This window comes from Euprymna scolopes, chromosome 31 (assembly GCF_053919585.1).
Source record: "Euprymna scolopes isolate OS-2025 chromosome 31, ASM5391958v1, whole genome shotgun sequence".
NCBI lineage: Eukaryota > Metazoa > Mollusca > Cephalopoda > Sepiida > Sepiolidae > Euprymna > Euprymna scolopes.
The window spans coordinates 49,536,098-49,563,638 of record NC_136512.1 but is presented as its reverse complement, the minus strand read 5'-3'; the positions used below and the strand labels follow the sequence as shown (position 1 = coordinate 49,563,638).

Below are 27,541 nucleotides of genomic sequence, written 5' to 3'. Positions count from 1 at the left end.
CTACATACCATCTTCAGTCCCAGGATCTATTGGAGCAATTTCATGTAACCCTGCAAACTACATACCATCTTCAGTCCCAGGATCTATTGGAGCAATTTCATGTAACCCTGCAAACTACATACCATCTTCAGTCCCAGGATCTATTGGAGCAATTTCATGTAACCCTGCAAACTACACTAAGGGCATACTGTGTAGAACACAATAATGAGTGGCATTGAATGATTCTTTTCATGTTTTTGCAGCCAGCAAAGCAGTTCAAGAATTTTTAGGATTCAACCCTTCTTTGGAATTCAATATGGGGACCATTAAAACTAAATGAATAATGGGTCAGCAACAAGCTTATACTGAGCAACATGTTGGAATATGTAGCTAAAATGCAACAACCCTTATTCAAAGAATAGGAGTTAACCAGAACTCCTTTAGAAAATAAGCAGAACTATGAAGGCCACATATAATAAGAAAGCACTAGAAAGAAAATTTAAGGAAGATGAAAAGACCTTCTACTCCTACCCTTGAACAGAAAGCCGTTTAAAGCAAGGTATCAGAAGGTGTGCATATCACATCAATATGATGAAAAAGCATTTCTGGCGGATGTAGAGAAAATTAGATCACACCATGCTACAGCAAAACTCTTCTGAAAGAAAAACTTATGCAGAGAAGAACCCATCCATTAAATTAATTTGTCAATTCTGAGAAACTTGGAATCCAAATTTGCACATTTACCCCCGAAAGAAATACAGGGATTAAAAACAATATTATTGAAATATAAGGACCTATTCTCAAGTGTATTCAGGCCCACAAACACAGCAGTACATGATGAGGAGTTGAAGGAGGGTAAACCAATTAGGTAACAGCCCTTGCCACCCAAGTCCAAGAAAACTAGCAGTACTGGAGGGAAGAGATAGCATACATGTTGAAACACGAGATAATAGAACCCTGCAGGACAGTGTGATTCTGTACCAATTTTCAAAGAGGCCGATTTATATCCTATTCTCACAATGGTCGACTGTAGAGACAGAATAGGGTGAGTGAAATATATTAATAAATGTGACCTCCTTAAGGGATATTGGATGGTACCCTTAACACAGCAGCCCAAAGAAATACTGGTATTTGTCATTCCTGAGGGAGCCTATCAATATCAGGTAATGACATTTGGAATGAGAGATTTTCAGGCAATGCCTCGGACAACGTTTATATATTTATATAGTATATAATAAAAAATTGTCACCAATAAAAATGTTTCCCAAAAATAAAATTCTATCAATTGACAAGATATTTTATTTACAATTTATAATTTTTTTTTTTTTTAGAAAAATATAAATTGTTATTCACAGATCATGATTACATTTTATGAGAAAAAAGTTTTTTTTATTAATTTTACTTGTAGGAAACTCTTCAGTTGAAAAAAACCCTACACAGTGAAATAAAGGATGACATCAGCCAACTAATTAATACTAATGATTTCAATCGGTTTCTGCAATATTCCAAGTAAGTTTTTTTTTTTTTTTATATATATTAAAATTTAATTTTGAGTTTATCAGGAAAGGCCCATGTATCAATAGAAATGTTTCCTTTTTGGTTTTAACAGAAACATATTTACTATGTATCATGTATTTATGTAATAAAATGATACTCTCTCTCTCTCTCTCTATATATATATATATATATATATATGTATATTTGCTGCAATACCAGTTAATGTTATTAACTGGGAGTTAATGTATTTTAAAGTTTATTTCTATAATTATCTATATATATAAAAGAAAAAAATGTGTGTTTGTGTATTTTTGTGTATGTCCACAAAAGACTTTTTTGTCGGACTTCTCAGTCGGCTCACTTCTTCTTAAAACTTTTTGGTGCTAATGCAGAGAGTGATCCGCACTATTTTTTAAATTGTATTTCCAGGTTTAATTAAAGTTTTATGATATGTTTTTTTATTCAATTGTAAGGTTACAGAATAGGTACAAAACACCCTCCTCTCCCCATATTAAGAATGGCTTTTTAAATAATAACCTTATTATTTCAGCACAGATCACTCTCTGCATGAGTACCAACTTTTTATATGCTGTCTAAATCATAATATCTACGACTTAAGAACGAGAGTCGCGGCTATCTTTAATTTGCCTGACTTTTACCAGCTATTTTAGAGATATTTTTGAAAAGCGAACGATGGGGCAGGGAAAACAGAAACTGGCTTGCAGCACAAAACTAGGTCAAACATCATGCGACTTAGCTTCCTCGCACCTGTCAATTTCAATTTATAAACGTTAACTTAACACGCTTATCAATTCCTCTTCCCTCGTGGCTGAGATGGTTAGGTGTTTGTCCTTTTTTTACCTTTCGTTTCCACGTTTTCGCGTCAAGTGGTGTTCAAGCCTACCTTCCTACTAAAACTTTTTCTTTCACACCACCAAACACCCGGCCATGTTTTGATCTAACCCCCCCCCCACACACACACCTCCAAACACCCGGCCATATTTTGATCTAACCCCCCCCCAACACATACACCACCAAACACCCGGCCATGTTTTGATCTAACCCCCCCCCCAACACACTCACCACCAAACACCCGGCCATGTTTTGATCTAACCCCCCCCCAACACACACGCACACCACCAAACACCCGGCCATATTTTGATCTAACCCCCCCCCAACACACACACCACCAAACACCCGGCCATGTTTTGATCTACCCCCCCCCCCAACACACTCACCACCAAACACCCGGCCATGTTTTGATCTAACCCCCCCCAACACACACACACCACCAAACACCCGGCCATATTTTGATCTAAACCTCCCCCCCAACACACACACCACCAAACACCCGGCCATGTTTTGATCTAACCCCCCCCCCCCAACACACACACCACCAAACACCCGGCCATGTTTTGATCTAAACCCCCCCCCCAACACACACACCTCCAAACACCCGGGCAACACTGAGTATCCCCCACTAGTTAGATATAAATAGCTTAATTCAATACATAAGAAAGTTAAAAACTACAAAAATTGAATTTCACAAAACTCCATCTGTGTGTTTATGATTATGTCTCTCCTCTAGAAAGAAAAATTAGAAAATGTACATAAAATCTACAAATGTATTTGAATGTAAAATTTTCCAAGGAAAAAAAGGAAATGTTCCCGAATATCTAAATGCACAACTAAGGAGGCTATAAGAGCAAAAGAACAAAACAAAAAAAACGTTAAAACTTAAAATACATCCCATTTCAATAGAAATTGAAATCATATGTATAAAATTTTCTGGGGAAGATAATGGAAATGACCCTGAATCTGTTAATCTCCATATGTTGAATATTTACGTGCCCTCACCTCTAAGTGAACCATAAAATTTTAAATATATGTATAAGGCACTGATTCTGAGGGCATAGTAATGATCCTCATTCAATGTCACATTTTCCTGCTAGTTATGTTTAAAACAATTTGATAATAATTAGCTATTAGGAGGTAATTTGGATGTGGAATAATAATTTAGCCTTTTCATACAAATTACGATATCCATTAAATATCATTACTCTTGTGTTCATTCAATTATAATAAGAATCCTAGTTATGATTGAAATTGCTTGTATATGCAATTCATCTATGTCTTATTTTATAACAACTAAATATTTATTCTCATCAGAAAAGAGAATGCTTCAAACCTTTTGTTTGCATATCAAAACAAACTATCCTTCATTAATGATCCCACAAAAGCTGATGTGCAAAGCAAAAGAAACTTAAATCCTTTCAACAATTCTTTTATAACAAAATCATATTCCAATTTAAGGTCATCATGTTTAATGTGTCATTGAATTAGAAAAACAAATAAATTGTTTGAAGTACAATATTTATTTTAAAATTGATCATAAAAATAAACAATTGTCTTTGTAACCACAAAGAAAATCATTTTATGATCAAATGGAACCCCCTCTCAAGCCTAATCAACTACAGTTAATTAAAAACTATAAAAAAAAATGTGTGATCTAACAAATATTTATAAGTGTTTTGAATTTAGAAACATGCATCATACAAACCCCAACTTGCAAGGATCAGTAATAATCTTACGTAATAGGAAGGAGGGGGGGGGATAAATCTTGTTTGCTTCTTTTTCAGGGTCTAGAGTTCACTGTGTTTTCTGTTCTCTCATAGTGAATAATTGCAACTCATGGAGAAGAAAATGTAAACTTTCTTTAAAATACATTTTATTTAACTTAAAACCCCAACTGTTCATTAGTTTCCTATTGTTAAGTGTTTATTCTGATCATCTTTTTGGGGGGGAACACAAATAGTTTAAGGTTCTTTGCTAACAGCATTTGACATTATTATAAAATCCTCTCAATCATTCTTATTTAACTTATTTTTTCTTTTACTCTTTTTCACTCAAACAAGGCATATTGCTACTTAAAATATAAGGAGTTACTATTTGGCATTTTGTCTAATGGGGAACTGTGGGGAGTTGAGCAGCAAGATATCTATTCACATTACATTTAAACTTCTGTAAGTTAGTACAATCAGGGAATAAAGAAAGTGGGAGGGAATTCCGAAATCTAGCAATCCAATAAACTTTTAGAGTTGAATGTTTTCTGGCATCTAGGGACCTCAATAGTGAACGAGTGAGGATTTGGCTGCTTTTTAGGTTAGTTGGGAGTATGTATGTTGAGGCAGCACAAGTGCTATGCGTTCATCAGAGCATATTCCATTAAAGTACTTGAAAACAGACACAAAGATGCAACATTGCAGAGATGGGAGAGAAAGGTGGAGCTTGGTCAATAGTGCAGGACATTAGATTTGAGACTCTTTTTGGGGTTGTGTTTAAGAGTGAGAAATATTAGTAGTAAATGCACCAGCCGAAATGTGGCTTTGCTTTTGGCAAATTATAAATTGTATCAACACTGTGAAGGATATTCTAGTTAAAACTAAAACAGTTGCCTCACTTGTTTTCTCCATTTTAAATCTAGAAAAGATGCATAAGCTGCTTTGTTTCATTGACCTAAATATGAACATTGATAATGCATATAAGACTATGAATTTGTTGGTGAAACTTTGAGGTTAAACTTACAATTAAACTAGAGAAAAATATAGTAAAAAGGAGAAAAGAGTGAGAGGAACACGAGAGTTCAGTCGGAGTCAGAAAGTGAGGAGGAAGAGAGTGTACCTTCTGGAAAAGGAATTTTCTTTTGACATACTTACACCTAGCACATTTAACTTGAAAAGCATTTTACTACCAGATAATATGCAACAATAAATGTAAAAATTTGTTCCTTTTTTTTATATACATTTTTGTTTTGTTGCAATCAATTTTGCTATTCACTAAAAGATTGAGAACCACAATTTATAAATTTTAATGCTTGTGTATCTTTTATTCAATTTCAGTGAAAGTGAACTCGAAATGATCCTAACCACATATGCTAAGCTAAAGAAATCTGCGAGTATATTTTTGGGTGAAAACACAGCACCATCATTAGATGATTCCCAGAGTTCAAGCACTTCTACTTCAATGAAAGAAGGTAAACTTTCGACCCATCACAAGAAAGATGGTGCATGCAAAGGAAAGAAAACTACAAATCCTTCCAAGGGTGAGTACTTACCTCAAAATGAATACACTTGTATATGATGAGAAAATGGGATTAAAACAAATTTTTTTATTGTTGAAATAGTAAAGGTTCGTTTTGGTTTTTATGTATAAATTCCTGTCAGCCTTTATGATGTTTATTTGTTCAGTTTTCTATTGTTTATTTGCAAACGATGGTTTAAAGCATGTTGTCATGAGGGAGCTAACTATACAACAATGTATCATGTCTCTCCTGAATAATCAAATATTTTAAACTTTGTTTTTAACTTTCCATCACATATCAGCTATACATCTCATTGTACCTGCTTCAAAGATAATAAGATTAAAAAATAGTAAATTAACATTGGTGAGAGATGAGTATCTCTATATAATTACCTCCTCATCAGAGAATAGTTAGAAGTAAGTTTTCAATATGGAGTATATTCAAATATTTGAAAAGCGGCGCTCTAGATGGGACAAAAAATTTGTTAAACTGCCCTAATTAAAAAGGATTTCTTCTCTGACCAAGGACACAACTTGGGTGTTAAAATCAGTAGCTGCAAATTTTTTGTAAAAATCTGATGCAACCAGCAACATTAAATAGAAAAACCCATGAATAAAAAAATCTGATTTTCTATCAGCATAATCTTGTATGCATGGAGATATTTGCAATATATGCACTTTATTATGAGTTTTGAGAAGAACCTAGGTTGATGAGTAGATTGTGCATCTTGTGCAGTCTACGTGCATCAATGCTAAAAGCAGTGTCTGTCAACAATACCTTTAGTGATGAGTTTAAGATAAAGGTTGGTGTCTCTTAAAGTTCAGTATTGATTCATCTACTATTCACATTATTCACAGAATCCTGTATAAGATACCCCTAGGAATTGTATGCAATGATTTTGACTGGAAAACTGGAAAAAATAAGATGGGGCTGAAGGGCCTTCAAGTCAAAGTTATGATCAATGGTACTAACCTGCATATTTTAAAAGATTTTGATAAGTTTCTTTGTGGTGGATAATGAGAAAGATTGATCCCTATCAAAAACAAGAGTCTTCCAAACATTATCTCGTACTATTCATCTCATTAAAGGTCAGACTTATACTATGTAACTTGTGAATGGTCGTTGGAAATTGTGAATTTTGTTAACATGGCAATATGACCTGTGCTGATGAAGAATGTGAATTTAATTTTGTATGGATGAGGGGGGGGGCTTTCTTACAATTTTAACCTGTTGTTCAGTTCAAGGTCAAGTTAAGAACAGCTATGTTCTTAGTACAATGTTGCATGATAGTAAATTCTGGACTTCCACTAAGTCAATTTTTTTGTGGTTACAAAGAATTAACAGGATTCTATAAATATGTGGTGTGTATCTTGATGATATTTAAATCTGATTCTTGCAATTAAGGTTGAAGTTATCCTTTACAATCGCTTGCAATGGTATGTCATGTTGAACAAATTTGTGAATGGATAAATATGCAACTCAGTTGAAAGTAATCGAGAAAAACGCTGAAAAAGATTTGCATAACTCTGTCAAAAATTATTCAAATAATTACTTTATAATATGAAATTAGTTGTATAGAATTTCATGGAGAAAATTACTTTATAAAACTTATGTGTAAAAGAAATGCTGATGTGCAATAGAAATGCTGATGTTCAATAGAAATGCTGATGTGCAATAGAAATGCTGATGTTCAATAGAAATGCTGATGTTCAATAGAAATTCTGATGTGTAAAAGAAATGCTGATGTGTAAAAGACATGCTGATGTGCAATAGAAATTTGTGCAAAAGAAATGCTGATGTGTAAAACAAATGCAGATATGTGATAGAAATGCTGATGTGCAATAGAAATGGGGATGTGCAATAGAAATGCTTATGTGCAAAACAAATACTGATATGTAAAAGAAATACTTATGTGCAATAGAAATGCTCATGTGTAAAAGAAATGCTGATGAGCAAAAGAAATGCTGCACTATTGCACATCCGCATCGTTTCTATTACACATCACCATTTCTTTTGCACATCAGCATTTTTTTACACATCAGCATTTCTTTTACAAATCAGCAGTTATTTTGCACATCAGCATTTCTTTTACACATCAGCATTTCTTTTACACATCAGCATTTCTTTTACCAATAAGCATTTCTATTGCACATCAGCATTTCTTTTTGACATCGACATTTCTTTTTGACATCGGCATTTCTTTTACACATCAGCATTTCTTTTACACATCAGCATTTCTTTTAAACATCAGCATTTCTTTTGCACATCAGCATTTCTTTTACACATCAGCATTTCTTTTACACATCAGCATTTCTTTTACACATCAGCATTTCTTTTGCACATCAGCATTTCTTTTACACGTCACCATTTCTTTTGCACATCATCATGTTTTTACACATCAGCATTTCTTTTAAAAATAAGCAGTTCTTTTGCACATTGGAATTTCTATTGCACATCTGCATTTCTATTGCATCTCACCATTTCTATTGCACATTAGCATTTTTTACTGATGTGTAAAAGAAATGCTAATGTATAAAAGAAATGCTGATGTATGTAAGAAATGCTAATGTGTAAAAGAAAGTCTGATGTGCAATAGAAATGCTGATGTGTAATAGAAATGTTGATGTGTAATAGAAATGTTGATGTGCAATAGAAATGTTGATGTGCAATAGAAATGTTGATGTGTAATAGAAATGTTGATGTGTAATAGAAATGTTGATGTGTAATAGAAATGTTAAGGTGTAATAGAAATGTTTATGTGCAATAGAAATGTGGATGTGTAATAGAAATGCTGATGTGTAATAGAAATGTTGATGTGCAATAGAAATGTTGATGTGCAATAGAAATGTTGATGTGTAATAGAAATGTTGATGTGTAATAGAAATGTTGATGTGCAATAGAAATAATGATGTGTAATAGAAATGTTGATGTGTAATAGAAATGTTGATGTGCAATAGAAATGATTTGTAAAAGAAATGCTAATGTGTAAACAAAATGCTGATGTCTAAAAGAAATGCTGATTTGCAATAGAAATGGTGATGTGTAAAAGAAATGTTGATGTGCAATAGAAATGTTGATGTGCAATAGAAATGATGATGTGTAATAGAAATGTTGATGTTTAATAGAAATGTTGATGTGCAATAGAAATTATTTGTAAAAGAAATGCTAATGTGTAAACAAAATGCTGATGTCTAAAAGAAATGCTGATTTGTAATAGAAATTATGCTGATGTGCAATAGAAATGGTGATGTGTAAAAGAAAGTCTGATGTGAATTAGAAATGCTCATGTATAAACAAAATGCTTATGTGAATAGAAATGCTGATGTGTAAAAGAAATGATGATGTTCAAAAGAAATGTTCATGTGTAAAAGAAATGCTGATATGAAAATGAACTGTTGATGTGCAATAGAAATGTTGATGTGTAATAGAAATGCTCATGGGTAAAAGAAATGCTGACGTGTAAAAGAAATATTGATGTGTAATAGAAATGGTGAGTGGTAAAAGAAAATCTGATGTGTAATAGAGATGCTTATGTGTAACAAAAATATTGATGTGTAATAGAAATGCTGATGTGAAAAAGAAATGCACATGTGCAAGAGAAATGGTTATGTGTAAACGAAATGTTAATGTGCAATAGAAATGGTCATGTGCAATAGACATGCTGATGTGTAAATGAAATGCTGATGTGCAACAAAATTCGTCATGTAAAAGAAATGCTAATGTGCAATAAAATGCTGATGTATAAAAGAAATGCCGATATGTAAAATAAATGGTGATGTGTAAAAGAAATGCTGATGTGCAATAGAAATGCTGATGTGCAATAGAAATGCTGATGTGTAAAAGAAATGCTGATGTGAAACAGAAATTTCTTACGTATAAAAGAAATGCTGAGGTTCAAAAGAAACGTTCATGTGTAAAAGAAATGCTGACATGAAAATGAAATGTTGATGTGTAATAGAAATGTCATGTGTAAAAGAAATGCTGATGTGCAAAAGAAATGCTGATGTGTAATAGAAATGCTAATGTGTAAACGTAATGCTGACGTGCGATAGAAATGCTGATGTGTAAAAGAAATGATGATGTGCAATACAAATGCTGATGTGGAATAGAAATGATGTGTAAAAGAAATGCTGATGTGTAAAAGAAATGCTTATGTGTAATAGAAATGCTGATGTGAAAAATAAATCGTGATGTGAAAAAGAAATGCTCAGGTGTAAAAAATGCTGATAGAAATGGTCATGTGTAATAGAAATTCTGATGTGAAATACAAATGTAGATGTGTAAAAGAAATGCTGATATGGAATAGAAATGATGTATAAAAGAAATGCTGATGTGTAAAAGAAATGCTAAGGTGTAAAGGAAATGCTGATGTGCAATAGAAATGCTGATGTGGAATAGAAATGCTGATGTGCAAAAGAAATGCTGATGTGTAAAAAGGATGTTGATGTGTAGTAGAAATGCTGATGTGTAAAAGAAATGCTGACGTGTAAAAGAAACGCTGACATCCAAAAGAAACACTGATGTGTTATAAAAATAGTTATGTGTAATAGAAATGCTGATGTGCAAAGGAATTGTCATGTGTAAAAGAAATGCTGATGTGCAATAGAAATACTTATATGTAAAAGAAATTCTGATGTACAATAAAAATGTTGATGTGTAATAGAAATGTTTATGTGTAATAGAAATGCTGATGTGCCATAGAAATGCTGATATGTAAAAGAAATGCTGATGTACAATAAACATGCTGTTGTGCAATAGAAATGCTGTTGTGTAATAGAAATTCTGATGTGTAATAGAAATGCTGATGTGTAATAGAAATGCTGATGTGTAATAGAAATGTTTATGTGTAATAGAAATGCTGATGTGCAATAGAAATGTTTATGTGTAATAGAAATTCTGATGTGTAATAGAAATGCTGATGTGTAATAGAAATGCCGATGTGTAATAGAAATGCTGATGTGCAATAGAAATGCTGATGTGCAATAGAAATGTTTATGTGTAATAGAAATGCTGATGTGTAATAGAAATGTTTATGTGTAATAGAAACGCTGATGTGCAATAGAAATTCTGATGTGCAATAGAACTGTTTATGTGTAATAGAAATGCTGATGTGCAATAGAACTGTTTATGTGTAATAGAAATGCTGATGTGTAATAGAAATGCTGATGTGCAATAGAAATGATGATGTGCAATAGAAATGCTGATGTGCGATAGAAATGTTTCTGTGTAATAGAAATGTTTATGTGTAATAGAAATGTTTATGTGTAATAGAAATGCTGATGTGCAATAGAAATGTTTATGTGTAATAGAAATGTTTATGTGCAATAGAAATGCTGATGTGTAATAGAAATGTTTATGTGTAATAGAAATGCTGATGTGCAATAGAAATGTTTATGTGTAATAGAAATGCTGATGTGTAATAGAAATGTTTATGTGTAATAGAAATGATGATGTGCAATAGAAATGTTTATGTGTAATAGAAATGTTTATGTGTAATAGAAATGCTGATGTGTAATAGAAATGATGATGTGCAATAGAAATGATGATGTGCAATAGAAATGCTGATGTGCAATAGAAATGTTTGTGTAATAGAAATGTTTATGTGTAATAGAAATGCTGATGTGCAATAGAAATGTTTGTGTAATAGAAATGTTTGTGTAATAGAAATGCTGATGTGTAATAGAAATGATGATGTGCAATAGAAATGTTTATGTGTCATAGAAATGTTTATGTGCAATAGAAATGTTTATGTGTAATAGAAATGCTGATGTGTAATAGAAATGCTGATGTGCAATAGAAATGATGATGTGCAATAGAAATGTTTATGTGTAATAGAAATGTTTGTGTAATAGAAATGTTTATGTGTAATAGAAATACTGATGTGTAATAGAAATGCTAATGTGTAATAGAAATGTTGATGTGCAATAGAAATGCTGATGTGCAATAGAAATGTTTATGTGTAATAGAAATGCTGATGTGTAATAGAAATGCTGTTATGTAATAGAAATGTTTGTGTAATAGAAATGCTGATATGTAATAGAAATGCCGATGTGCAATAGAAATGCTGATGTGCAATAGAAATGCTGATGTGCAATAGAAATGCTGATGTGTAATAGAAATGATGATGTGCAATAGAAATGCTGATGTGCAATAGAAATGCTGATGTGCAATAGAAATGCTGATGTGTAATAGAAATGCTGATGTGCAATAGAAATATTTATGTGTAATAGAAATGATGATGTGCAATAGAAATGCTGATATGTAATAGAAATGCTGATGTGGAATAGAAATGCTGATGTGCAATAGAAATGCTGATGTGCAATAGAAATGCTGATGTGTAATAGAAATGTTTATGTGTAATAGAAATGATGATGTGCAATAGAAATGTTTATGTGTAATAGAAATGATGATGTTCAATAGAAATGTTTATGTGTAATAGAAATGTTTATGTGCAATAGAAAGTTTGTGTAATAGAAATGTTTCTGTTCAAAAGAAATGCTGATGTGCAATAGAAATGCTGATGTGTAATAGAAATGATGATGTGCAATAGAAATGCTGATGTGTAATAGAAATGCTGATGTGCAATAGAAATGCTGATGTGCAATAGAAATGTTTATGTGTCATAGAAATGCTGATGTGCAATAGAAATGTTTATGTGTCATAGAAATGTTTATGTGTAATAGAAATGCTGATGTGTAATAGAAATGCTTATGTGTAAAAGAAATGCTGATGTGAAACAGAAATGCTGATGTGTAAAAGAAATGCTTACGTATAAAAGATATGCTGACGTTCAAAAGAAACGTTCATGTGTAAAAGAAATGCTGATATGAAAATGAAATGTTTATGTGTAATAGAAATAATCATGTGTAATAGAAATGTCATGTGTAAAAGAAATGCTGATGTGCAAAAGAAATGCTGATGTGGAATAGAAATGCTAATGTGTAAACGAAATGCTGACGTGCGATAGAAATGCTGATGTGTAAAAGAAATGATGATGTGCAATACAAATGCTGATGTGGAATAGAAATGATGTGTAAAAGAAATGCTGATGTCTAAAAGGAATTCTGATGTGCAATAGAAATGTAGATGTGTAAAAGAAATGCTGATGTGAAAAATAAATCGTGATGTGAAAAAGAAATGCTCAGGTGTAAAAAATGCTGATAGAAATGGTCATGTGTAATAGAAATTCTGATGTGAAATACAAATGTAGATGTGTAAAAGAAATGCTGATATGGAATAGAAATGATGTATAAAAGAAATGCTGATGTGTAAAAGAAATGCTAAGGTGTAAACGAAATGCTGATGTGCAATAGAAATGCTGATGTGGAATAGAAATGCTGATGTGCAAAAGAAATGCTGATGTGTAAAAAGGATGTTGATGTGTAGTAGAAATGCTGATGTGTAAAAGAAATGCTGACGTGTAAAAGAAACGCTGACATCCAAAAGAAACACTGATGTGTTATAAAAATAGTTATGTGTAATAGAAATGCTGATGTGCAAAGGAATTGTCATGTGTAAAAGAAATGCTGATGTGCAATAGAAATACTTATATGTAAAAGAAATTCTGATGTACAATAACAATGTTGATGTGTAATAGAAATGTTTATGTGTAATAGAAATGCTGATGTGCAATAGAAATGCTTATATGTAAAAGAAATGCTGATGTACAATAAACATGCTGTTGTGCAATAGAAATGCTGTTGTGTAATAGAAATTCTGATGTGTAATAGAAATTTTGATGTGCAATAGAAATGCTGATGTGTAATAGAAATGCTGGTGTGTAATAGAAATGCTGGTGTGTAATAGAAATGATGATGTGCAATAGAAATGTTTATGTGCAATAGAAATGTTTATGTGTAATAGAAATGTTTATGTGCAATAGAAATGTTTATGTGCAATAGAAATGTTTATGTGTAATAGAAATGTTTATGTGCAATAGAAATGCTGATGTGTAATAGAAATGCTGATGTGTAATAGAAATGCTGATGTGTAATAGAAATGCTGGTGTGTAATAGAAATGCTGATGTGTAATAGAAATGTTTATGTGTAATAGAAATGTTTATGTGTAATAGAAATGCTGATGTGCAATAGAAATGTTTATGTGTAATAGAAATTCTGATGTGTAATAGAAATGCTGATGTGTAATAGAAATGCTGATGTGTAATAGAAATGATGATGTGCAATAGAGATGCTGATGTGCAATAGAAATGTTTATGTGTAATAGAAATGTTTATGTGTAATAGAAATGTTTATGTGTAATAGAAATGCTGATGTGTAATAGAAATGCTGATGTGTAATAGAATTGTTTATGTGTAATAGAGATGTTTATGTGTAATAGAAATGCTGATGTGCAATAGAAATGCTGATGTGCAATAGAAATGTTTATGTGTAATAGAAATGCTGATGTGTAATAGAAATGTTTATGTGTAATAGAAATGCTGATGTGCAATAGAAATGCTGATGTGCAATAGAAATGTTTATGTGTAATAGAAATGATGATGTGCAATAGAAATGCTGATGTGTAATAGAAATGCTGATGTGTAATAGAAATGATGATGTGCAATAGAAATGCTAATGTGCAATAGAAATGTTTATGTGTAATAGAAATGTTTATGTGTAATAGAAATGTTTATGTGTAATAGAAATGTTTATGTGTAATAGAAATGCTGATGTGCAATAGAAATGTTTGTGTGTAATAGAAATGTTTATGTGTAATAGAAATGCTGATGTGTAATGGAAATGCTGATGTGTAATAGAAATGATGATGTGCAATAGAAATGCTGATGTGTTATAGAAATGTTGATGTGTAATAGAAATGTTGATGTGTAATAGAAATGCTGATGTGTAATAGAAATGTTTATGTGTAATAGAAATGTTTATGTGCAATAGAAATGTTTGTGTAATAGAAATGTTTATGTGTAATAGAAATGCTGATGTGTAATAGAAATGCTGATGTGTAATAGAAAGGTTTATGTGTGATAGAAATGCTGATGTGCAATAGAAATGTTTATGTGTAATAGAAATGTTTATGTGTAATAGAAATGCTGATGTGTAATAGAAATGCAGATGTGTAATAGAAATGTTGATGTGCAATAGAAATGCTGATGTGCAATAGAAATGTTTATGTGTAATAGAAATGCTGATGTGTAATAGAAATGCTGATGTGTAATAGAAATGTTTGTGTAATAGAAATGCTGATGTGTAATAGAAATGCTGATGTGCAATAGAAATGCTGATGTGCAATAGTAATGCTGATGTGTAATAGAAATGATGATGTGCAATAGAAATGCTGATGTGTAATAGAAATGATGATGTGCAATAGAAATGCTGATTTGCAATAGACATGCTGATGTGCAATAGAAATGCTGATGTGAAATAGAAATGTTTATGTGTAATAGAAATGCTGATGTGTAATAGAAATGCTGATGTGCAATAGAAATGTTTATGTGTAATAGAAATCGTTTTGTGTAATAGAAATGTTTTTGTGTAATAGAAATGCTGATGTGTAATAGAAATGCTGATGTGTAATAGAAATGCTGATGTTTAATAGAAATGTTTATGTGTAATAGAAATGCTGATGTGAAATAGAAATGTTTATGTGTAATAGAAATGCTGATGTGTAATAGAAATGCTGATGTGCAATAGAAATGTTTATGTGTAATAGAAATCGTTTTGTGTAATAGAAATGTTTCTGTGTAATAGAAATGCTGATGTGTAATAGAAATTTTTATGTGTAATAGAAATGCTGATGTGCAATAGAAATGTTTATGTGTAATAGAAATGCTGATGTGCAATAGAAATGCTGATGTGCAATAGAAATGCTGATGTGCAATAGAAATGCTGATGTGTAATAGAAATGTTTATGTGTAATAGAAATGTTTATGTGTAATAGAAATGCTGATGTGTAATAGAAATGCTGATGTGTAATAGAAATGCTGATGTGCAATAGAAATGTTTATGTGTAATAGAAATGATGATGTGTAATAGAAATGATGATGTGCAATAGAAATGATGATGTGCAATAGAAATGATGATGTGCAATAGAAATGTTTATGTGTAATAGAAATGTTTATGTGCAATAGAAATGTTTGTGTGTAATAGAAATGCTTATGTGTAATAGAAATGTTTATGTGTAATAGAAATGCTGATGTGCAATAGAAATGTTTATGTGTAATAGAAATGTTTAAGTTTAATAGAAATGCTGGTGTGTAATAGAAATGTTGATGTGCAATAGAAATGTTTACATGTAATAGAAATGCTGATGTGCAATAGAAATGCTGGTGTGTAAGAGAAATGCTGATGTGTAATAGAAATGTTTATGTGTAATAGAAATGTTTATGTGTAATACAAATGTTTATGTGTAATACAAATGTTGATGTGCAATAGAAATGCTGATGTGTAATAGAAATGCTGGTGTGTAATAGAAATGTTTGTGTAATAGAAATGCTGGTGTGTAATAGAAATGCTGATGTGTAATAGAAATGCTGATGTGTAATAGAAATGCTGGTGTGTAATAGAAATGTTTATGTGTAATAGAAATGCTGATGTGCAATAGAAATGCTGATGTGCAATACAAATGCTGATGTGTAATAGAAATGCTGATGTGCAATAGAAATGTTTATGTGTAATAGAAATGATGATGTGCAATAGAAATGCTGATGTGTAATAGAAATTCTGATGTGCAATAGAAATGCTGATGTGCAATAGAAATGCTGATGTGTAATAGAAATGTTTATGTGTAATAGAAATGATGATGTGCAATAGAAATGTTTATGTGTAATAGAAATGATGATGTTCAATAGAAATGTTTATGTGTAATAGAAATGCTGATGTGTAATAGAAATGCTGATGTGTAATAGAAATGCTGATGTGTAATTGAAATGCTGATGTGTAATAGAAATGTTGATGTGAAATAGAAATGCTGATGTGCAATAGAAATGTTTATGTGTAATAGAAATGCTGATGTGTAATAGAAATGCTGATATGTAATAGAAATGTTTATGTGTAATAGAAATGCTGATGTGCAATAGAAATGCTGATGTGTAATAGAAATTGTGATGTGCAATAGAAATGCTGATTTGCAATAGAAATGCTGATGTGCAATAGAAATGCTGATAGGTAATAGAAATGCTGATGTGTAATAGAAATGTTTGTGTGCAATAGAAATGCTGATGTGCAACAGAAATGCTGATGTGTAATAGAAATGCTGATGTGTAATAGAAATGCTGATGTGTAATAGAAATGCTGATGGGCAATAGAAATGCTGATGTGCAATAGAAATGCTGATGTGCAATAGAAATGCTGATGTGTAATAGAAATGCTGATGTGCAATAGAAATGTTTATGTGTAATAGAAATGATGATGTGCAATAGAAATGCTGATGTGTAATAGAAATTCTTATGTGCAATAGAAATGCTGATGTGCAATAGAAATGCTGATGTGTAATAGAAATGTTTATGTGTAATAGAAATGATGATGTGCAATAGAAATGTTTATGTGTAATAGAAATGATGATGTTCAATAGAAATGTTTATGTGTAATAGAAATGTTTATGTGCAATAGAAATGTTTGTGTGATAGAAATGTTTATGTGCAATAGAAATGCTGATGTGCAATAGAAATGCTGATGTGTAATAGAAATGCTGATGTGTAATAGAAATGATGATGTGCAATAGAAATGCTGATGTGTAATAGAAATGCTGATGTGCAATAGAAATGCTGATGTGCAATAGAAATGCTGATGTGTAATAGAAATGATGATGTGTAATAGAAATGATGATTTGCAATAGAAATGCTGATGTGTAATAGAAATGCTGATGTGTAATAGAAATGTTGATGTGCAATAGAAGTGCTGATGTGCAATAGAAATGTTGATTTGTAATAGAAATGTTGATGTGTAATAGAAATGTTGATGTGTAATAGAAATGTTTATGTGTAATAGAAATGTTGATGTGTAATAGAAATATTGATGTGCAATAGAAATGTTGATGTGTAATAGAAATGTTGATGTGTAATAGAAATGCTGATGTGTAATAGAAATGTTGATGTGTAATAGAAATGTTGATGTGTAATAGAAATGTTGATGTGTAATAGAAATGCTGATGTGTAATAGAAAAGCTGATGTGTAAGAGAAATGTTGATGTGTAATAGAAATGTTGATGTGTAATAGAAATGCTGATGTGCAATAGAAATGTTGATGTGTAAAAGAAATGTTAAGGTGTAATAGAAATGTTGATGTGTAATAGAAATGTTGATGTGCAATAGAAATGTTGATGTGTAATAGAAATGTTGATGTGTAATAGAAATGTTGATGTGCAATAGAAATGTTGATTTGTAATAGAAATGTTGATGTGCAATAGAAATGTTGATGTGCAATAGAAATGTTGATGTGTAATAGAAATGTTAAGGTGTAATAGAAATGTTTATGTGCAATAGAACCGTTGATGTGTAATAGAAATATGGAGGTGTAATAGAAATTTTGATGTGTAATAGAGCTGTTGACGTTCAATAGAAATGCTAATGTGTAAACGAAATGCTGACGTGCAATAGAAATGTTGATGTGCAAAGAAATGTTGATGTGCAATAGAAATGTTGATGTGTAAAAGAAATGCTAATGTGCAATTGAAATGCTGATGTGTAAAAGAAATGCTAATGTGCAATTGAAATGCTGATGTGTAAAAGAAATACTGATGTGCAATAGAAATGCTGATGTGGAATAGAAATGATTTGTAAAAGAAATGCTAATGTGTAAACAAAATGCTGATGTCTAAAAGAAATGCTGATTTGTAATAGAAATGATGCTGATGTGCAATAGAAATGGTGATGTGTAAAAGAAAGTCTGATGTGAATTAGAAATGCTCATGTATAAACAAAATGCTTATGTGAATAGAAATGCTGATGTGTAAAAGAAATGATGATGTTCAAAAGAAATGTTCATGTGTAAAAGAAATGCTGATATGAAAATGAAATGTTGATGTGCAATAGAAATGTTGATGTGTAATAGAAATGCTCATGGGTAAAAGAAATGCTGACGTGTAAAAGAAATATTGATGTGTAATAGAAATGGTGAGTTGTAAAAGAAATGCTGATGTGTAATAGAGATGCTTATGTGTAACACAAATGCTGATGTGAAAAAGAAATGCACATGTTCAAGAGAAATGGTTATGTGTAAACGAAATGTTAATGTGCAATAGAAATGGTCATGTGCAATAGAAATGCTGATGTGTAAATTAAATGCTGATGTGCAACAAAATTCGTCATGTAAAAGAAATGCTAACGTGCAATAAAATGCTGATGTATAAAAGAAATGCCGATATGTAAAATAAATGGTGATGTGTAAAAGAAATGCTGATGTGCAATAGAAATGCTGATGTGCAATAGAAATGCTGATGTGAAACAGAAATGCTGATGTGTAAAAGAAATGCTTACGTATAAAAGAAATGCTGACGTTCAAAAGAAACGTTCATGTGTAAAAGAAATGCTGATATGAAAATGAAATGTTGATGTGTAATAGAAATAGTCATGTGTAAAAGAAATGTCATGTGTAAAAGAAATGCTGATGTGTAATAGAAATGCTGATGTGTAATAGAAATGCTAATGTGTAAACGAAATGCTGACGTGCGATAGAAATGCTGATGTGTAAAAGAAATGATGATGTGCAATACAAATGCTGATGTGGAATAGAAATGATGTGTAAAAGAAATGCTGATGTCTAAAAGAAATTCTGATGTGCAATAGAAATGTAGATGTGTAAAAGAAATGCTTATGTGTAATAGAAATGCTGATGTGAAAAATAAATCGTCATGTGAAAAAGAAATGCTCAGGTGTAAAAAATGCTGATAGAAATGGTCATGTGTAATAGAAATTCTGATGTGAAATACAAATGTAGATGTGTAAAAGAAATGCTGATATGGAATAGAAATGATGTATAAAAGAAATGCTGATGTGTAAAAGAAATGCTAAGGTGTAAACGAAATGCTGATGTGCAATAGAAATGCTGATGTGGAATAGAAATGCTGATGTGCAAAAGAAATGCTGATGTGTAAAAAGGATGTTGATGTGTAGTAGAAATGCTGACGTGTAAAAGAAACGCTGACATCCAAAAGAAACACTGATGTGTTATAAAAATAGTTATGTGGAATAGAAATGCTGATGTGCAAAGGAATTGTCATGTGTAAAAGAAATGCTGATGTGCAATAGAAATACTTATATGTAAAAGAAATTCTGATGTACAATAAAAATGTTGATGTGTAATAGAAATGTTTATGTGTAATAGAAATGCTGATGTGCAATAGAAATGCTGATATGTAAAAGAAATGCTGATGTACAATAAACATGCTGTTGTGCAATAGAAATGCTGTTGTGTAATAGAAATTCTAATGTGTAATAGAAATTTTGATGTGTAATAGAAATGCTGGTGTGTAATAGAAATGCTGGTGTGTAATAGAAATGATGATGTGCAATACAAATGTTTATGTGTAATAGAAATGTTTATGTGTAATAGAAATGTTTATGTGCAATAGAAATGTTAATGTGCAATAGAACTGTTTATGTGTAATAGAAATGCTGATGTGCAATAGAAATGCTGATGTGTAATAGAAATGCTGATGTGCAATAGAAATGCTGATGTGTAATAGAAATGCTGATGTGTAATAGAAATGCTGATGTGTAATAGAAATGCTGATGTGCAAAGGAATTGTCATGTGTAAAAGAAATGTTAATGTGCAATAGAAATACTTATATGTAAAAGAAATTCTGATGTACAATAAAAATGTTGATGTGTAATAAAAATGTTGATGTGTAATAGAAATGTTTATGTGTAATAGAAATGCTGATATGTAAAAGAAATGCTGATGTACAATAAACATGCTGTTGTGCAATAGAAATGCTGTGGTGTAATAGAAATTCTGATGTGTAATAGAAATTTTGATGTGTAATAGAAATGCTGGTGTGTAATAGAAATGATGATGTGCAATAGAAATGTTTATGTGCAATAGAAATGTTTATGTGTAATAGAAATGTTTATGTGCAATAGAAATGTTTATGTGCAATAGAAATGTTTATGTGTAATAGAAATGCTGATGTGCAATAGAAATACTGATGTGTAATAGAAATGCTGATGTGTAATAGAAATGCTGATGTGTAATAGAAATGCTAATGTGTAATAGAAATGCTGGTGTGTAATAGAAATGCTGATGTGTAATAGAAATGTTTATGTGTAATAGAAATGTTTATGTGCAATAAAAATGTTTATGTGTAATAGAAATGCTGATGTGTAATAGAAATGTTTATGTGTAATAGAAATGCTGATGTGCAATAGAAATGCTGATGTGCAATAGAAATGCTGATGTGTAATAGAAATGATGATGTGCAATAGAAATGCTGATTTGCAATAGAAATGCTGATGTGCAATAGAAATTCTGATAGGTAATAGAAATGCTGATGTGTAATAGAAATGTTTGTGTGCAATAGAAATGCTGATGTGCAACAGAAATGCTGATGTGTAATAGAAATGCTGATGTGTAATAGAAATGCTGATGTGTAATAGAAATGCTGATGGGCAATAGAAATGCTGATGTGCAATAGAAATGCTGATGTGCAATAGAAATGCTGATGTGTAATAGAAATGCTGATGTGCAATAGAAATGTTTATGTGTAATAGAAATGATGATGTGCAATAGAAATGCTGATGTGTAATAGAAATTCTTATGTGCAATAGAAATGCTGATGTGCAATAGAAATGCTGATGTGTAATAGAAATGTTTATGTGTAATAGAAATGATGATGTGCAATAGAAATGTTTATGTGTAATAGAAATGATGATATTCAATAGAAATGTTTATGTGTAATAGAAATGTTTATGTGCAATAGAAATGTTTGTGTAATAGAAATGTTTATGTGCAATAGAAATGCTGATGTGCAATAGAAATGCTGATGTGTAATAGAAATGATGATGTGCAATAGAAATGCTGATGTGTAATAGAAATGCTGATGTGCAATAGAAATGCTGATGTGCAATAGAAATGCTGATGTGTAATAGAAATGATGATGTGCAATAGAAATGCTGATGTGTAATAGAAATGCTGATGTGTAATAGAAATGTTGATGTGCAATAGAAGTGCTGATGTGCAATAGAAATGTTGATATGTAATAGAAATGTTGATGTGTAATAGAAATGTTGATGTGTAATAGAAATGTTTATGTGTAATAGAAATGTTGATGTGTAATAGAAATGTTGATGTGCAATAGAAATGTTGATGTGTAATAGAAATGTTGATGTGTAATAGAAATGCTGATGTGTAATAGAAATGCTGATGTGTAATAGAAATGTTGATGTGTAATAGAAATGTTGATGTGTAATAGAAATGTTGATGTGTAATAGAAATGTTGATGTGTAATAGAAATGCTGATGTGTAATAGAAAAGCTGATGTGTAAGAGAAATGTTGATGTGTAATAGAAATGTTGATGTGTAATAGAAATGCTGATGTGCAATAGAAATGTTGATGTGTAATAGAAATGTTAAGGTGTAATAGAAATGTTGATGTGCAATAGAAATGTTGATGTGTAATAGAAATGTTGATGTGTAATAGAAATGTTGATGTGCAATAGAAATGTTGATGTGTAATAGAAATGTTGATGTGCAATAGAAATGTTGATGTGCAATAGAAATGTTGATGTGTAATAGAAATGTTTATGTGCAATAGAACCGTTGATGTGTAATTGAAATATGGAGGTGTAATAGAAATTTTGATGTGTAATAGAGCTGTTGATGTTCAATAGAAATGCTAATGTGTAAACGAAATGCTGACGTGCAATAGAAATGTTGATGTGCAAAGAAATGTTGATGTGCAATAGAAATGTTGATGTGTAAAAGAAATGCTAATGTGCAATTGAAATGCTGATGTGTAAAAGAAATGCTAATGTGCAATTGAAATGCTGATGTGTAAAAGAAATGCTGATGTGGAATAGAAATGATTTGTAAAAGAAATGCTAATGTGTAAACAAAATGCTGATGTCTAAAAGAAATGCTGATTTGTAATAGAAATGATGCTGATGTGCAATAGAAATGGTGATGTGTAAAAGAAAGTCTGATGTGAATTAGAAATGCTCATGTATAAACAAAATGCTTATGTGAATAGAAATGCTGATGTGTAAAAGAAATGATGATGTTCAAAAGAAATGTTCATGTGTAAAAGAAATGCTGATATGAAAATGAAATGTTGATGTGCAATAGAAATGTTGATGTGTAATAGAAATGCTCATGGGTAAAAGAAATGCTGACGTGTAAAAGAAATATTGATGTGTAATAGAAATGGTGAGTTGTAAAAGAAATGCTGATGTGTAATAGAGATGCTTATGTGTAACACAAATGCTGATGTGAAAAAGAAATGCACATGTTCAAGAGAAATGGTTATGTGTAAACGAAATGTTAATGTGCAATAGAAATGGTCATGTGCAATAGAAATGCTGATGTGTAAATTAAATGCTGATGTGCAACAAAATTCGTCATGTAAAAGAAATGCTAACGTGCAATAAAATGCTGATGTATAAAAGAAATGCCGATATGTAAAATAAATGGTGATGTGTAAAAGAAATGCTGATGTGCAATAGAAATGCTGATGTGCAATAGAAATGCTGATGTGAAACAGAAATGCTGATGTGTAAAAGAAATGCTTACGTATAAAAGAAATGCTGACGTTCAAAAGAAACGTTCATGTGTAAAAGAAATGCTGATATGAAAATGAAATGTTGATGTGTAATAGAAATAGTCATGTGTAAAAGAAATGTCATGTGTAAAAGAAATGCTGATGTGTAATAGAAATGCTGATGTGTAATAGAAATGCTAATGTGTAAACGAAATGTTGACGTGCGATAGAAATGCTGATGTGTAAAAGAAATGATGATGTGCAATACAAATGCTGATGTGGAATAGAAATGATGTGTAAAAGAAATGCTGATGTCTAAAAGAAATTCTGATGTGCAATAGAAATGTAGATGTGTAAAAGAAATGCTTATGTGTAATAGAAATGCTGATGTGAAAAATAAATCGTCATGTGAAAAAGAAATGCTCAGGTGTAAAAAATGCTGATAGAAATGGTCATGTGTAATAGAAATTCTGATGTGAAATACAAATGTAGATGTGTAAAAGAAATGCTGATATGGAATAGAAATGATGTATAAAAGAAATGCTGATGTGTAAAAGAAATGCTAAGGTGTAAACGAAATGCTGATGTGCAATAGAAATGCTGATGTGGAATAGAAATGCTGATGTGCAAAAGAAATGCTGATGTGTAAAAAGGATGTTGATGTGTAGTAGAAATGCTGATGTGTAAAAGCAATGCTGACGTGTAAAAGAAACGCTGACATCCAAAAGAAACACTGATGTGTTATAAAAATAGTTATGTGGAATAGAAATGCTGATGTGCAAAGGAATTGTCATGTGTAAAAGAAATGCTGATGTGCAATAGAAATACTTATATGTAAAAGAAATTCTGATGTACAATAAAAATGTTGATGTGTAATAGAAATGTTTATGTGTAATAGAAATGCTGATGTGCAATAGAAATGCTGATATGTAAAAGAAATGCTGATGTACAATAAACATGCTGTTGTGCAATAGAAATGCTGTTGTGTAATAGAAATTCTGATGTGTAATAGAAATTTTGATGTGTAATAGAAATGCTGGTGTGTAATAGAAATGCTGGTGTGTAATAGAAATGATGATGTGCAATACAAATGTTTATGTGTAATAGAAATGTTTATGTGTAATAGAAATGTTTATGTGCAATAGAAATGTTAATGTGCAATAGAACTGTTTATGTGTAATAGAAATGCTGATGTGCAATAGAAATGCTGATGTGTAATAGAAATGCTGATGTGTAATAGAAATGCTGATGTGCAATAGAAATGCTGATGTGTAATAGAAATGCTGATGTGTAATAGAAATGCTGATGTGTAATAGAAATGCTGATGTGCAAAGGAATTGTCATGTGTAAAAGAAATGCTAATGTGCAATAGAAATACTTATATGTAAAAGAAATTCTGATGTACAATAAAAATGTTGATGTGTAATAAAAATGTTGATGTGTAATAGAAATGTTTATGTGTAATAGAAATGCTGATATGTAAAAGAAATGCTGATGTACAATAAACATGCTGTTGTGCAATAGAAATGCTGTGGTGTAATAGAAATTCTGATGTGTAATAGAAATTTTGATGTGTAATAGAAATGCTGGTGTGTAATAGAAATGATGATGTGCAATAGAAATGTTTATGTGCAATAGAAATGTTTATGTGTAATAGAAATGTTTATGTGCAATAGAAATGTTTATGTGCAATAGAAATGTTTATGTGTAATAGAAATGCTGATGTGCAATAGAAATACTGATGTGTAATAGAAATGCTGATGTGTAATAGAAATGCTGATGTGTAATAGAAATGCTAATGTGTAATAGAAATGCTGGTGTGTAATAGAAATGCTGATGTGTAATAGAAATGTTTATGTGTAATAGAAATGTTTATGTGCAATAAAAATATTTATGTGTAATAGAAATGCTGATGTGTAATAGAAATGTTTATGTGTAATAGAAATGCTGATGTGCAATAGAAATGCTGATGTGCAATAGAAATGCTGATGTGTAATAGAAATGATGATGTGCAATAGAAATGCTGATTTGCAATAGAAATGCTGATGTGCAATAGAAATGCTGATGGGCAATAGAACTGTTTATGTGTAATAAAAATGCTGATGTGTAATAGAAATGCTGATGTGCAATAGAAATGCTAATGTGCAATAGAAATGTTTATGTGTAATAGAAATGTTTATGTGTAATAGAAATATTTATGTGTAATAGAAATGCTGATGTGCAATAAAAATGTTTATGTGTAATAGAAATGTTTATGTGCAATAGAAATGCTGATGTGTAATAGAAATTTTTATGTGTAATAGAAATGCTGATGTGCAATAGAAATGTTTATGTGTAATAGAAATGCTGATGTGTAATAGAAATAATGATGTGCAATAGAAATGTTTATGTGTAATAGAAATGCTGATGTGTAATAGAAATGATGATGTGCAATAGAAATGATGATGTGCAATAGAAATGCTGATGTGCAATAGAAATGTTTGTGTAATAGAAATGCTGATGTGCAATAGAAATGTTTGTGTAATAGAAATGTTTATGTGTAATAGAAATGCTGATGTGCAATAGAAATGTTTGTGTAATAGAAATGTTTGTGTAATAGAAATGCTGATGTGTAATAGAAATGCTGATGTGTAATAGAAATGATGATGTGCAATAGAAATGTTTATGTGTAATAGAAATGTTTATGTGCAATAGAAATGTTTGTGTAATAGAAATGTTTATGTGTAATAGAAATGCTGATGTGTAATAGAAATGTTTATGTGTAATAGAAATGTTTATGTGCAATAGAAATGTTTGTGTAATAGAAATGTTTATGTGTAATAGAAATGCTGATGTGCAATAGAAATGTTTATGTGTAATATAAATGCTGATGTGCAATAGAAATGTTTATGTGTAATAGAAATGATGATGTGCAATAGAAATGTTTATGTGTAATAGAAATGCTGATGTGCAATAGAAATGTTTATGTGTAATAGAAATGCTGATGTGCAATAGAAATGCTGATGTGTAATAGAAATGCTGATGTGTAAAAGAAATGCTGATGTGTAAAAGAAATGCTTACGTATAAAAGAAATGCTGACGTTCAAAAGAAACGTTCATGTGTAAAAGAAATGCTGATATGAAAATGAAATGTTGATGTGTAATAGAAATAGTCATGTGTAAAAGAAATGCTGATGTGCAAAAGAAATGCTGATGTGGAATAGAAATGCTAATGTGTAAACGAAATGCTGACGTGCGATAGAAATGCTGATGTGTAAAAGAAATGATGATGTGGAATAGAAATGATGTGTAAAAGAAATGCTGATGTCTAAAAGAAATTCTGATGTGCAATAGAAATGTTTATGTGTAAAAGAAATGCTTATGTGTAATAGAAATGCTGATGTGAAAAATAAATCGTCATGTGAAAAAGAAATGCTCAGGTGAAAAAAATGCTGATAGAAATGGTCATGTGTAATAGAAATTCTGATGTGAAATACAAATGTAGATGTGTAAAAGAAATGCTGATATGGAATAGAAATGATGTATAAAATAATTGCTGATGTGTAAAAGAAATGCTAAGGTGTAAACGAAATGCTGATGTGCAATAGAAATGCTGATGTGGAATAGAAATGCTGATGTGGAATAGAAATGCTGATGTGCAAAAGAAATGCTGATGTGTAAAAAGGATGTTGATGTGTAGTAGAAATGCTGACGTGTAAAAGAAATGCTGACGTGTAAAAGAAACGCTGACATCCAAAAGAAACACTGATGTGTTATAAAAATAGTTATGTGTAATAGAAATGCTGATGTGCAAAGGAATTGTCATGTGTAAAAGAAATAATGATGTGCAATAGAAATGTTTATGTGTAATAGAAATGTTTATGTGTAATAGAAATGCTGATGTGCAATAGAAATGCTGATATGTAAAAGAAATGCTGATGTACAATAAACATGCTGTTGTGTAATAGAAATTCTGATGTGTAATAGAAATTTTGATGTGCAATAGAAATGCTGATGTGTAATAGAAATGCTGGTGTGTAATAGAAATGCTGATGTGTAATAGAAATGCTGATGTGCAATAGAAATGTTTATGTGTAATAGAAATGCTGATGTGTAATAGAAATGCTGATGTGTAATAGAAATGCTGATGTGCAATAGAAATGCTGATGTGTAATAGAAATGCTGATGTGCAATAGAAATGTTTATGTGTAATAGAAATGCTGATGTGCAATAGAAATGCTGATTTGTAATAGAAATGCTGATGTGCAATAGAAATGTTTATGTGTAATAGAAATGTTTATGTGTAATAGAAATGTTTATGTGCAATAGACATGCTGATGTGTAATAGAAATGCTGATGT

General features: G+C 31.0%; 1 protein-coding gene across 2 annotated transcripts in view; it reads left to right on the top strand.

Moving 5' to 3' along the window:
• LOC145255738 (tubulin polyglutamylase TTLL5-like) overlaps positions 1-27,541 on the top strand; it is a 459,668-nt gene that overhangs the window by 378,599 nt on the left and 53,528 nt on the right. For both annotated transcript variants that reach the window (XM_080114369.1, XM_080114368.1), the window contains 2 exons: positions 1,388-1,488; positions 5,376-5,578. In XM_080114369.1, coding sequence (XP_079970495.1) covers positions 1,388-1,488; positions 5,376-5,578 — 304 coding nt within the window. The remainder of the gene's footprint in view (positions 1-1,387; positions 1,489-5,375; positions 5,579-27,541) is intronic.